A 14,180-nucleotide genomic window follows, 5' to 3' on the forward strand; every position below is an offset into this window, starting at 1 on the left:
GTGTAAAACAGTCTTTATACGAAAAGGATGGAATGTTGATTAAAAAAGCTTTTTTTTCATACATAATCATTATATAATTTGAAGGGAAATCCTCACAAAGCTTGTCAGATTACTTTTCAGATTTTGTTCTTTTGTTCCCGGATATCACTCTCTAGCAGTGCCATCTCCATATGCTTCTAAACCCCTTTAACAGCAAACTTCATCTCTCAGGCATAATTTAAAATGTATTTCAGCAACTTAAATTCTCTGGCCAGCTCAGCATCCCCAGTTCATGTTATTTCAGTGTTTGAATTATGGTACAGACTCATGTGACCAGAGAATGGGAAAATCTAAATTCTTTAGGACCTGTCCCTTACATGGAATGGGCTGACAAAGGTGGGAAGATGTCCATTTTAAACTTGAACATTGAGACGTCTCTCTTACCTCTGTAGTGTCCTCAGTACCAAAAGGAAAGCAATCTGTGTTAATGGAAGAAATGAAGCAAAGCAAGATAATCCAAAGTAACTGGAAATCCATGATTGTTGGGGCCAGATAAATTCATCATTCTATTCCCAGTGATAGAAAATGCCTGGCACAGAATAAGCATTCAATTACTTTGCTGAACGCATGAGCAAATAAACTGTATTCCTAGCAAACAGAAACTTTAATATGCTTAATAAATGTTTACTACCAGAAACATTTTATTCCCATTGATTCAGGACATGATAATGAGTTGGTCATCATTTATATTGCCCTACCTTTATGAGGACTCTGGGTTTTCCACTAAATGTTTGTCACTTAGGACAAGAATAACAATGATACTAATAGTAGCATCTAGCATTTTAAAAATGCTTTTCATCATTTAATAAACACAATTTAATAAAATGTACAACAGTGTGTTTTCCTTTTACCTTTAGAACCACTTTGAATGATAGATCTAACTGGTACTAGTAAATGCTGGGTCTTTATCCTTCTGCTACTTCTGGACCTTGACCTTCTATAGCAGGGATGCCAGATAAAATTACGTGATGGGTGAAGAGACTGAAAAAAGAAACACTATGTTATATGCCAAAAGTCACATGTCAAATTTGAAATAAATAACTAATTACATCTAGTCTGACATTTTTCCCCACCTTTGATTTACTATATATTTAACTGACTTTACATTTCATTCAGTAATTTCCTTGCATTGTCACTGAAATTCGGTGATGGATGTGTATTTTAAATTACTATACAGCCAATGTTGAATGAAATCAAGAAAATACTGTTTTTCAGAGCCATGCATTATCTTACTTCTATTGGTATTTTGAAAGTATTTATTCATTTCTCTAGATAAAAGACTGTACGTGATTTGGAATAAAAGGAATACGATCTAGTTGTGATGTATAAATCTCTTTTTTGTTTTCATTCTTTTCATGAGCACTGGCTTCCTTAGAAATGGGTAAAGGTGTCTCTTCTGAACTCTGATTTTTAACTTGGTTTTTGAAGGACCTGTTTTTCATTTTCTTGCCCTTTCAAATAACCAGCAGCATAATTAGCATGCTATGGTGTTGTGAGAACAAATTGTGAAAAAACAAGTAATAGTTTACTCAAAGATTGTATGAATAAATAAAATCTTTCATACTTTTCTATTAACTGGTGGATTTAAATTCAAATATAGGATATTTTAAAAATAAAGATATGGATTTTATTCTGGAAAATTTCATGTTAGTGAAAGGAGGTATAAAAATACTATCTAATGAGACTCTTAAAGTTGTATGTCATCGGGAAACCTGAATTTGAGGTATGAAATGATAAGTCCCATTTTGAGACTTTGGCTAATACTTGGTCTAGGAATGCTTTCTCAGAATAGGAGATTTAAGAAATGTTTGGGACCTGACAAGACAACCTAGATTGAATATTCTGACATTCTTGAGTTCATTACTTAGTTTATAATTACAAGAGTATATTTTACTCAGTTAGACCCACGGTCCACCCAGCTCAACGATGTGTCCTAGATATTGGGAACTGGGTGGGGAAAGGGCTGCCGCCATGGTATTGGTCTCTTAAGGTTATGCTCTGTTTCAAAAGGATTTAGATCTCCTTTGGGGTCTAAGACGTGTGTATTTATTGGATCCATTTTCAGCTATCACGGAGAAATGACTCCTACAAGACTAATATCTGCTAAGATAATAATAGCCTTTTTATTTATTTGGAATATTTCTTCTGAATTATAAGGACAGCTATCTCCAGCTCTAGTATTTAAAGACTTGGCACAAATGTTTGCCTTTTCTACATATAATTTTCATATTTTTACAAATATCAAATTTTAGATTGGAAAGATATTGGACTAGCCAAAACTTGGTATCTTCTAGGGGCTGTTGAAGTGACATGTAAATAGAATAGGTCTGAAACACTCTTTCTTCCTCAACCATAGAATTGTTATTTCTGAGCTATATTCTGGTATTATGTTCTTGGCTCATGTTAAGACAGGACAGAGGAGGCAGACACACAATTGTATTTAAAACGATATTGATAGCGGAGTGGGTGTAACTCAGTGTTGACCATGTGCTTTGCATGTACACAGTCCCAGATTCAATCTTTGATACCTTCAAAAAACATCAAAAAGAAACAAGCATGAAAAAGATATTGTTGAAGGCATCACAACAATGTCCCTCTTATGAAAACCTATCAGAGCAATTTTTCTTAAGACTTTAGAGCCAGAAAAATATATAGATATATTAAACTTAGGTTGTTTTCCTCTTTACTTCAGCTGCTGGTAAGTTTAGCACTGAAGGGATAGATTTTGAATAAGTAACTTTACTTTTATTCTTAAAGCTCTAATCTCCTTTTGACTGCCCACCAAGGAATGCCTGCATTTTGCTGGGCACCTTGCGTAATTGTAGAGATACAGTGGAAAAAAATCTGACATAGTCCTTGGCTTCGTGGAGTTTGTAACCTTTTGGGGAAGAGAAACATTTGTCAAGTGATCAAACAAATAAATGTAAAAAGGAAAATTATAACAAGTGAAATGAAAAGCACTACATGATCCTGTAAGACTATAATGGGGTTGTGTCCTAATTTCTCTCTAATCTTTGTGTATGTTGTGTCCTTTTTAGTAACATGTGTGTGTGTATGTGTGTGTGTATATGTGTATTTTAAAGTGTACATACTGTTTTGTATTATATTTTTAATATATTTTTGCTTGTGAAATCTCTTCTATGTTAGTAATCAGCTGATTGTTTTGCCAATTTACTTGACCAATCCCGTCATTGGACATTGGCTTATTTACAATTATTCATTGTTTTAAACAATGAAATCTTGTTCCTATTTAATTTCTTAAGAACCATGGTTTCCTAGTGGGCTGTCTATTGGCAAGAAAAAATGCATTTGACCCCTCTCTTTCAATAAGTTTGGGAATTAGTCAAGAATAGAATACTGTGTTGATGGCAGAACCTGGAACAAATGCAGCAAACTTCCAGTTAAGGAAACTGGACCCCTAACTGCCAGTTACCTTATTTGCACTGGGCAGCATCTTGCCTTACTCAAAAGTTCCGCTCACTGTGCTATAGCACTGTGGTTTTACCCTTCGGGCTAGCTTCTCATTCTTGAAGCACTGACAGTCTATGTGCTTCCATTCAAGGAAATATTACAAATGCTGGGCTCTGCTGGTTCTTAGACTAAACTCGGTATTGGCAAAAACCACATTCCCCAGGGGCCAGCGAGAAGGGGGCTAGGCCATCAGTGTCCAGGCATGACGGTGCTCAAACAATCTGCGTGGCACAGCCTGCCCACCATTTGCAGCATCCATGTCTCTACATTTGCTAGTGAGGCTGAATAGTTTGCCACAGTCTTGTCAGTCAGTGGTTTTTCTTTCTAAATTTCTTGTTCATATCCATTGCCAAGTTTTCTGTGGGTCAGATTTATTGTTTTTTCATTGATCAGTAGTGGCTACTTTTATATCAAGAATATTTTCATATATGTTGCAAATATTTAATTCAGTTGTTCTTGCTTTTAAATTGCCTTCTGAGAAAAGAAAAAAAGAGGGGGACTTCTGGGGAAGATGGCATTTATCCAAGTAGGGAGCTCTAGAATCAGTCCTTCCGCCAAAATAACTATTACACAGGCAAGAACTGTCAGAAATAACTCTTTTGAAACTCCAGAGGCCAGAAGAACACTGTACAGTATCCAGGGAAGAGTGGGAGGAAGAGACTGATAAATTACAGTAAAGAACTGTAAATTTGTAAATTGTTCTCCCTTTGCAGTGTTGGCTAGCAGTGTCCATCCCCCACTCTCCTGGCAGGTAGCCATGGGGTCCTGGCCCTGGCTAGTTCACTGGTGACAGAAAGGGGTGTAACAATCACGCACATGGGCAGAATTCCCAGATAGCTCCCCTCTATCAACACACCGCACTGCAGTGGAACATTTTATACACATTATGAGATAATATCAGATTATTACCAGGTCCGCAGCGTACATTTGGCACACTTTTCCCATACTCCCGCATTATCAACACAGTACATCCTTGGCATAGATGTAAGAATATTATATTATGACTGCTAACCACAGTCCATAGGTCACTCCAGTTGTATTTTCGCCATGCCTCTCCATATTCCTACCACCTGTTATAGTGATGTACATTTGCTCTAGCTCACATTTTGTAAGTTTACAACTTGTCATAAAAATATATTTAAAAAATAATAATAGGGTGGGTTGGGGGAAAAATACACCAAATATAAGATAAGAACTATAGTTAGTAGTAAGTTTGGCAGTATTCTTTCATAATTTGTAATAAATGTCTCACGACAATGCAAGGTGTTGGTGGAGGGTTGATGTATGGGACCCCTGTATGATGCTATGCATGTTTGCTTTGTAAGTTCACAACTTTTACAATATGCCTATTGTTTATGTATGTCCATGTAAAAATGTTATAAAGATAATAGGGTGGGTTGGGGGAAAGTACTTTGGTTAGTAGTAATATTTTGAGAATGCTCTTTAATCATGAATTAAAAATGTTTCACAACAATGCAAGGTATTTGTGGTAGGGTGAGGTATGAGAGTCCTGTTTTTTTGTAAGTTCACAACTATTACTAAATACTTATTGCTTATGTAGGTTTATGTATGAGTGATATGCTTCAATAAATTTAAAAAATAAGAAAAAAAAAAAGGAATGTAAAATCCCTCTTCTCCAGGAACAAGGGTGATCATGGCTTTTGATAAGTAAATTCAGATTGCCAGATCCGGGCTGTGAGGGCAGCCATTGTTAAAAGCCTCCCTGGACTGGGGATTTCAAAGACCCAGGGTTTCCTTAGGACTGCAGGGGAGGGGTGGGGGGAGCTAGCTGAAGGGCTGCATTTGCTGGGCAGGCCAGGAACCTCAGCTTTGGGAGCCATCAGAAATTTTGGTTCCCCTTCCTGGCCCCTTTCACAGGGCACTTTGTCCCTGGTCCTGTTTTGTCTGACAAAGACCGAATTGGGAAAATCCTCTCCGGGGTGACACCCCTGCATGCTATTCCACTGTATAGCTCTACTGTAAAATTTGTTTCCTTATTTTTAAAATAAATTCCAATTTTTAAATTTTAAAAATGTTACAGTGGATTCCAAATCCTTCCTGACTACTTCTAATCAGAATTATAGTCAAAGATTTGTACATTTTAAAAATTTTATTTATTGTTTTTAAAGATTTATTTATTTCTCTCCCGTTCCCTCCCCTCCCACCCCGGTTGTCTGTTCTCTGCGTCCATTTGCTGCGTCCTTTTTGTCCGCTTCTGTTGTTGTCAGTGGCACGGGAATCTGTGTTTCTTTTTGTTGCGTCCTCTTGCTGTGCCAGTTCTCTGCATGTGCAGCGCCATTCCTGGGCAGGCTGCACTTTCTTTCACGCTGGGCAGCTTTCCTTACGGGGTGCACTCCCTGCGCATGGGGCTTCCCCACATGGGTGGGACACCCCTGCGTGGCACGGCACTCCTTACGCGCATCAGCAGTGCTCATGGGCCAGCTGCACACAGGTTAAGGAGGCCCGGGGTTTGAACCACAGACCTGCCATGTGGTAGATGGACGCCCTAACCCCTGGGCCAAGTCTGCAACCTGTACATTTTTAATATTTTGAATATTTGTACAACTTCACCCATACTAGCCTTATCTTTCTTGTCAGTTTCTTATGCAAAATGATATGTTGTTATTTAAATTTGCCTATCAGTGCACCTGGCACATTAATGGTATGTAATAAGAGCCACTTTTGATCTTTTTTGCCCTTGTTTGTCCCAATTCATAATCTCCTGATGTTTCTCTGTCTTCCTCTGCTCCAATCTACCTTCCCAACTCCCATCTAACCCATTTACTGTCTTTGGTTTCTGCATCCTCTTAGGCTATAGGCCACATGTGTTGACATCTCTCCTCTCTTCAGGTGGCTCTTGGTATGACTTCCTCTAATTCCATGGGCTTTTTCATATGTGTCCTTTCCCCAATAACCCCATTTCTTATTGTGCTTAATTATATATGAATCCCTGGTCCCAAAGACATAATGACCTTCCTGCTAGAAATCCCCAGGAGAAGGGAATTTCTCTGGGGACTAAGACCATAGCCTACTAAAAACTCTTTCCTCCTCATAAAGCAGTGTTCTGATCACATCGTTATTAGGTGAATTTGGAACGAGGAATTCATAAATTATAACCAACACTTACTGAGCACCAATTCTGAGCCAGGCAATGCCCTAAACACATACTTTACCTCATTTTATAAGTTTGGTTTAATGAGCATTCCTATTTTATACTTGCTAACTTGCCCAAGGTCACACTGCTAGTAATAGGCAGGTTAGGATTTAAACCCATGTGGTCTAATTTCAGATCCTGGCCCTCAACTACACTTTCATTTTCTATAGTGCCTCAGTGCCAAATCCCAGGCCACAGTTTTCACTTTTATTCTTTAGTATTTGATTTTAAGTTTTTAAAAATAATATGCAATTACAGATTTAAAAAATTTCCAACAGTTCCTCCATACCGTTCTACTCTCCTGCTCCAGGTTTCCCTCATGGCAACTACTGTTAACAATATTTTCAGAATTGTTTTCTGTATCATAAGACCTTTCATTTTATAAACCTCTTGGTGTTTGTGAACCACCTCATAGATATTTATCTTCTGGAAAGTGAGACCATTCCCAGTTATTTGGTAAAAAGTGTTAGATACACATGGTCCAAGGGGCAATGTTGATGTTGTACATCCCTGGGAAGACCCCACTGTGAAGAATCCACATCTGTTCCACGCAGACTTCTCTTACCTGTTTGGATCCCCTTGACAGGAATTTCTGCCTGGAGGAAACCTACTTTTACTTTAAAACTTCAGACTGATGAATTTGTCAAGTCTCTAGGAACAGAGTTGTTATTTGACAATTCATTTGTGCCTGTATCACCTTGATGCTCAGAGAAAAAATGAACAGCTGCCCTTCCTGGCTAAGAAAATGAGTGTTGATATGCTTTTCAGTGCATGACTTTCTGGACACAAGAATCCTGTCCTTGCTGAGCAGTATGATGAGAATTTTGCTTATCTTATATCTACTCCTCCCTACCCAAAGAAAAACTCTGTAATTTTTAATCGGCAACACAAAAATGCCTCTCTGGAAATGACCATGCTTTTCAGCATGCAGCGAAACGTTTTTCCTAAGGAGGGAGGTCACCCGAAGCACAGAGCAGAGACATTCCAGATGGCACTAATATTTGATTTCATTTTTAGCACGCTCATATTCAGCAGATGGATTGGAAGGCTGACCTCCCTGACACTTCTGCATCGCTGCTTGCTACTCCAATTGCCTTTGCGAATGTTTTTTCATCAGGCTTCTCCTAGTACCTCAGAGATGGATGCCTGGTTGCCTGCCTCGGTTATGCTTCATTACACCGAGGCTCTGTGCCGTTGAGAGTGGCTGGATTCTCTGAAAGGGGAATTCCTAGCTCATCAGGACCTCACACTTTTCTTACAATCTCTCAAATTGTTTGTAATATATTGGGGGGTATCAACTCAGCTTCCTAGGTGTCTCTCTGATTTGTATCCATTTTTAACTTATCCTATTCTAATTTTTCCGCTTTATTCTGTGCCATGCCTGAATTATTAATAATGATAAAGAAAATCTCTCTTGAAATGGCCATGTTTACCTATTGCTGATATACCTGCTAGATGCAGAAATCAAATTATTTTAATGTGAATACTGCTTATTCCGTCACTTGCATGATAGCTTCAGTGCTTAACTGCACAGGCATAGGTTGGTGTTTCCAATTTTGCTATTTACTTTACTTTGGAGTAAAACTCTGTTTCCTTGTTTGTGAAATGTAATATTATTTGTGCTTACCAGTGAGGACCGTTGTGAAGGTAAAATGAGGTAATGAATGCAACCTGACTATCACAGTAGCTGACACATGATAAACGACCGTGAATGCTAGGTTTTTGGTCTGCTTACAAATTTTTGTTGTATATGTGTATAATATAAGTAAATTACCAAGTATAAATAATAAAATAATTTGGTTTTTATTTCGATTATGAGCAAAGGACATTATTTGTTAAGGAGGGAATTTTTAATGATCAGATTGATGCTTTGTTTCAAAACGCTCTGTAAAATTATTTTGTTCATTTTCATAAATCGTTACACATGCCTCTTAAGAGATGAACTCTGTGGGCAGCACCTTCTTCCCTTTCCTCTCACCCTCACTAGTTGGTTTATATTGCAGTGCTGTGGCTAGAGAAAAGCAGCATGAATATCCAACAGATTTTGTCTGCTTGCCTCCGCCTGGTGGTTGACCTGTGTGCCCATTCTGTAAAGTTCCCTGGAAACGGTCAGTTCTGAGGAGGATTCCGTGGCTTATGGTCTTACCTTACAGGTTCCCACGTGACCAGCTTCTACGAGCGTATTTTAATGCACAGCATACTTTGGCTTACAAGACACTGCATTTTTGCTAGAATTAGATCTCTTCCCCTTTTATTTTGGGTGACTAGATTTTTGCTTTGTTGGGGAACTTTCTTTAGGAAGTTACTTTTTCCCTTTTTATAGATCTAACATAAGGCCAGACCACGCAGACTCCAATTTCCATGACTTCAAGATGCACACCTTTACTCGGGTGACATCCTGCAAAGTCTGCCAGATGCTGCTGAGGTAAGCTTGCAGGGTCCTGTTGCTCAGCTCAGAGGACCTGGGGTAACTGCTCAGTGCTTAAGGCTTTTCTACCACCCCAGCCAAGATGTTCTGCAGTGGGGGTATCGCCTTCACAGTTTGGACCCAACACATCTTTCCTAGAGCTTAGCCATTTCTTCATCCCTCCAAAAAGGTCCTCTCCCTTTGCTGAAGAGTGTTTCGAATAGACTGTGATACCTTTGTTTTGCCTCCTGTACTAATGATGCCATGTAGGCAGAATTTAGCACCTTTTAATATATCACTTTCTAATTTTACCTTTCAGAGGAACGTTTTATCAAGGCTATTTATGTTTTAAGTGTGGCGCAAGAGTACACAAAGAATGTTTGGGAAGAGTAGACAATTGTGGCAGAGTTAATTCTGGTGGTAAGTCATGTTTATTGTTGTGATTCTGTTTTTAATTAGGACATAAAACTTGCTGAATATAATTAAGGCCTAATTTACTCTTAATTTGTGTTTATTGTAACATATCTGCTTTTGAAACTATCATTTATAAGCACAATTAGAAAATTGCTTAGAATTCATGTGACTTTTCTACATGACTTTGTTTTAAATTATTTGAAATTCACGTGACTTTTATCCATACCTTGGATACAGGTGGCTTCAAGAGGGATTTGGAGGGTTTCATGGCACCCATTTAATTCAACCCACCCACCTAAACTTATCACCAATACTGTACAAATGCCACCAAAGCAGAATATCAATAATAAAACCGAAGAAAACCATTCTTCACTTCTATCTTTAGTTCCTAAATTTCTCCCTTTTTCTCTTAAATAGTCAGCTCAGAAATGCTAATGATGCCACAAGTAAACATCAGGCAGACTAATTCATGAAATTCATGAATCGAATACATTGTCATTTTAGCAAAGAGCATATGTCCTTTGGACTTTATGTAAATATTTTCCCCTTGGTTTTTAAAAATAGTATTCCGTGATTGTTACATGAACTATTTTCTAAAACTGTTGGCAATTATGCATTCACTAGCCTTTTGCCTCTCCCTGCTCCTCTTGGGCTCTCTTCCTTCTCTTTCTTTTCTGGCCTCTTTATTCTTTCTCTTTCTTCTTCTTTCTCTTTGTCCTTTTCCCCTGAGTTTCTCTGTGTTTTATCAATAAGACCTTTCAAAATCAGTAAAAATTTTTGAACATAAGAAAGGCATCTTTAACAGCTTGAGTTCAGAAGGCAGCCATGTCAACCTTTGATTTTCCCAGAGGAAAAGGTGGACATTGAATTATTTTGGATAATGTGAAGAAGAGTCAGAGAGAATAATAGCTCATTTCAGAGCTGGGTTCAGAAAATGGGCAATTGTAGAAAAGATATGGAACATGTTTGAGGACTGAGATCACCATATGTTACTCTCACTCTGCTCCTTCTGCAGAAAATTTTAAGGGTCCACCACGTATCATTCTCTGTGCTAGGTATGGGCAGCTGCAAGGAAAAGATCCCACCATTAGTTGAGCACCAAGCCTGCCCTGCTTGGTTCCTCTGCAAGGTGCTTACTTCACATCCATGAGCTCATTCAGGGCTCCCAAAAGCTCTTCCTGTTTTCTGATGAGGACCAGAGAGCTCATGCCATTTGTTCAAGGTCTTGTAAATAAAAGACAATATTAGCCCCTACATCTGCCTGAAGGTCAGAAATATAATAACTCGTTATTGTTATTCTTGAATTGTCTACTTGACACAATTCATCACTCAAATGTTTGTTGTTCCATCTTCCTACATCTCATCCTTTAATCTCTTTGAGGACAATTAATATGTTATTTGCTCATGGTAGGCTAATGGGTTTTACAAACTTCATGAGTCTGTCTTGATGAGTTTTAGCCTGTGAGGAATAGAGTGGTCCCATGGTTGGCACGGCTGCTGCATTCTAAAAGGATGATAAAGGAGAATGGAGAGAATCAACCAGAGCAGGTTGAAATCCTAGCTTTGCTACGTACTAGCTACATGAGCTTGGGGAAGTTACTTAAGCGTTCAGAGCTTCCGTTTGTTGTCTGTAAAATGGAAATTAGAGGATTGTTCTGAGGATCAAGTGAGATAAAGTTGATGCTTAGCACGGTGTTTGGGCATGATAACACAGTATTTTAATCCAAGGTGTTATAATGAGAAGTCAGTATTCCAAAAGAGATGGGCTTAGACTATATTTTTATGATAGTTTTTATGGTCTGGTAATTATTTGTGGAGCAAATGTGGGCAGAAAAAAATAGTAAATATCAAGCTTTGAAATGATACACAAGCATGACAATAAAAAGACGTTGCATTTTTAACTTTTTTGTTTAAAAAAGTCAATAGGAAACAGTTGGGAATTCCTGGTCTAGTGAGATAGAACAGTGGTGTATTCCCAGGGTCTGTTCCTAGGTCATTACTTCAGCTCTCCTTAAATGAGTCACTTGGTGTGGGGACGGCATGCAGTGGGGAGAAGGCCTGAGAGCTCTGGGGTGGAATCCCAGCTCCACAGTTTACTTGCACAGGAATATGTTCACAACTGGAAATTAGCCAGATTAGCCAAAGGTTTAAAAACTCTGGACTCCCGAGACTTAACCTTTGTTGGTCTTAGGTTCTTCTCTTATAAAATTGGGATAATTATAGCACCTAGCCTATGTTTCACATTTTAAAAATATTTAACAAAATCCTTACATATTTCCAGGTACTGTTCCAAGTACTTCATCACTATAAACTCATCGAATCCTATAAACCATTCCAGGAAGGTGGCATTAGTATTATTCCTATCTTACAGCTGAGAAACTGAGGCACAAAGAAATAAGCAACTTGTCGGAGGGTACTCAGTAAGGGGGAGATCCAAGATTCAAATCCAGGCCATCCAGCTCCTGAGTTGGTCTCAACCCCTGGACTGTGCTTCCAGACCTGGGAATTAGCTGTGATGATGCATGTCAAATGTGTCAAATGCACAGTCCCCAACCCAGAGTAAGGAATCATCTGCTCACTTTCTGTGAAATGAAGATATTTCCTAATAGTTTTTAAAGCAAAAACATTTTTTAATTCAATTAAAGTAGTAACTACCAAATGATTTCTGGTTGAAGTGTTCTGAAGGGCTGAAAGGCAGCCATCCCTGGGGGCCATGCCTGCTTCTTCCCTGTTGTTCAGCCATGGACCCTCCTGGAGCAGAGGGACTTCAGACACCTACAGGAAACTGGGTCATGAGAATAGGATACCTAAGAATAAAGGACAGTTAGTGACCTGCAGATTATAGATAATGCTTATACAGATATCATTCACTGAAAGGTAGTAGCATTCTCTCTCCTGCTTTCCTGTATAATTCATTATAAAGCAGGAACAAGTCTTTTTAAACCTCTGGCTGATTTTGCTAGTTTTCAGTGTTGAGCATATTCCTGTGCTCTCTTGATTCTCTCTGTTTTGTATCATGTTCATCTCCATTCCCCCTATTTTGGAAATCTGTGCCCTTATTCATATTCTCTCTTCTCATCCCCTCCCCTCTCTGTTCTGTCCTTGCCTGCTCAAGAATACTTATAGTCATTTAGCTAATCAGGGGTATGAAATGATAGGATCCTTGCAGAGGCTTCCCTTTTTTGCCAGATTGGGATTTGCTCAGTAGTTCCTGCAAATAAAAGGGCCTTGCTGAGGTGGAGAGGAAGCTCTGCTATAGCTCCATCAGCAGCCTTCTCTCCTCTCTCTCACATACCCTCTATAAGTTGGAGATCATGGTATCCCCTCTTCGAACTTGCCCTTTCCTGCACTGGTGTAGGTAGTAACTGAGGATGGAGTGCAAGTTTGAGCCTGGTGGGTCTGATTTGAGTGTGGTAGAATAGTTACTATTTTTAGGGCATAGACAACTAGACTTTATTGGCATTTCTCAACCGGCAGGGAATCCCAACATTGGCTTACGTCTTGTACAGTCCTTTGTTTTAGCATCCAGGAGACATTGCTTGCAGCAGTTCAGCAGTGTAGTTTTCCATGGCTGGTATGGTGCAAGGGGAAGTATGGGTGTGTGGGAGGGCAGGAGGAAGGACAAGATGCATCAGGGGCTGGGGACACAGTCACCTTGAACAGAGCTTTGCATGAAGGAGTGTGTGATAGCATTTCAGGAGAATTTGACTTTGGGAGAAATCATGTCAACAGCCAAATCTAAAGCATGTGAGTAGTAATGATTTAAGGCAAACTTGATTTAAATGCTTAGTCCAGCTTCTCCAGAGAAACAGAATCAAAGGTATCTATTATAAGAAATTGGCTCATGCGATTCTGGGAGCAGGCAAAAATTCTGTTGAGCAGGCCAGAGGTTGGAAACTTTGATATGAGTGATGTCGAAGTCTTCAGTCAGAATACCATAGGCTGGAAATTCAGGAAGGGAGTGGAGGATGTAGCCTTGGGGCAGAATTTCTTCTGATACCTGGAAACCTTAGTTCTCTCTTAAGATCTCCAACTGATTGGATGAGGCTTACCCAATGTTATGGAGGACCATGTCCTTGAAGTCAGTTAAATGTAGATACTAAGTCCTTCTATGAAATATTTCCACGTGACATCTAGACCAGTATGTCCAAACCATTGGACCATAAACTAGCCAGGTGACACATAAAATTAACCATCTCATAGACTCCTCCACAACATTAAATCATAGGACATTTGAGATTCACTCCAATTTCATAGAGCTTTATAGCTCCAATGCATAATACATGCTAACTATATTCTCAAGAGACAAAAAGAGATTCTGATAGACTTTTTGTGAGTCAGGAGTCTACTTGTGGGCCAGAAAGCTATGGCTAGTAGGAATATATAACGTGTTATAAAGGTGGGATAGTTGTGAAAGGAAATTCCAAAATGGGGAGCATGGTATTTTCATTCAACTTACATAAGGGAGAGATCAGGCAGAGAAGAGGCACTGGTCATACAAAATGTCAGAGTAACACAGGGGCTAAATGAAGGCTAGCATATCTTCCTCTCTACCTTTCAATTTCCAAATCCACTGGTTATTACATTTCAGGCCTTACTTTACTTGACCTTTCTCATTTGAAACTCTTACCCATTCTCTGTGAAAGTCTACGTCAGCACCCTTCACGTGCCCCATGCCATCCTTGGGAGAGCTGG

General features: G+C 39.1%; 1 protein-coding gene across 1 annotated transcript in view; it reads left to right on the forward strand.

Annotated features, from left to right (window-relative positions):
• Positions 1–14,180, forward strand: part of VAV3 (vav guanine nucleotide exchange factor 3) — a 362,653-nt gene that overhangs the window by 215,925 nt on the left and 132,548 nt on the right. Inside the window, exons 16-17 of the mRNA XM_004481228.5 lie at positions 8,988–9,089; positions 9,391–9,491. Coding sequence (XP_004481285.1) covers positions 8,988–9,089; positions 9,391–9,491 — 203 coding nt within the window. The remainder of the gene's footprint in view (positions 1–8,987; positions 9,090–9,390; positions 9,492–14,180) is intronic.

The sequence above is a fragment of the Dasypus novemcinctus genome, chromosome 9 (assembly GCF_030445035.2).
Source record: "Dasypus novemcinctus isolate mDasNov1 chromosome 9, mDasNov1.1.hap2, whole genome shotgun sequence".
NCBI lineage: Eukaryota > Metazoa > Chordata > Mammalia > Cingulata > Dasypodidae > Dasypus > Dasypus novemcinctus.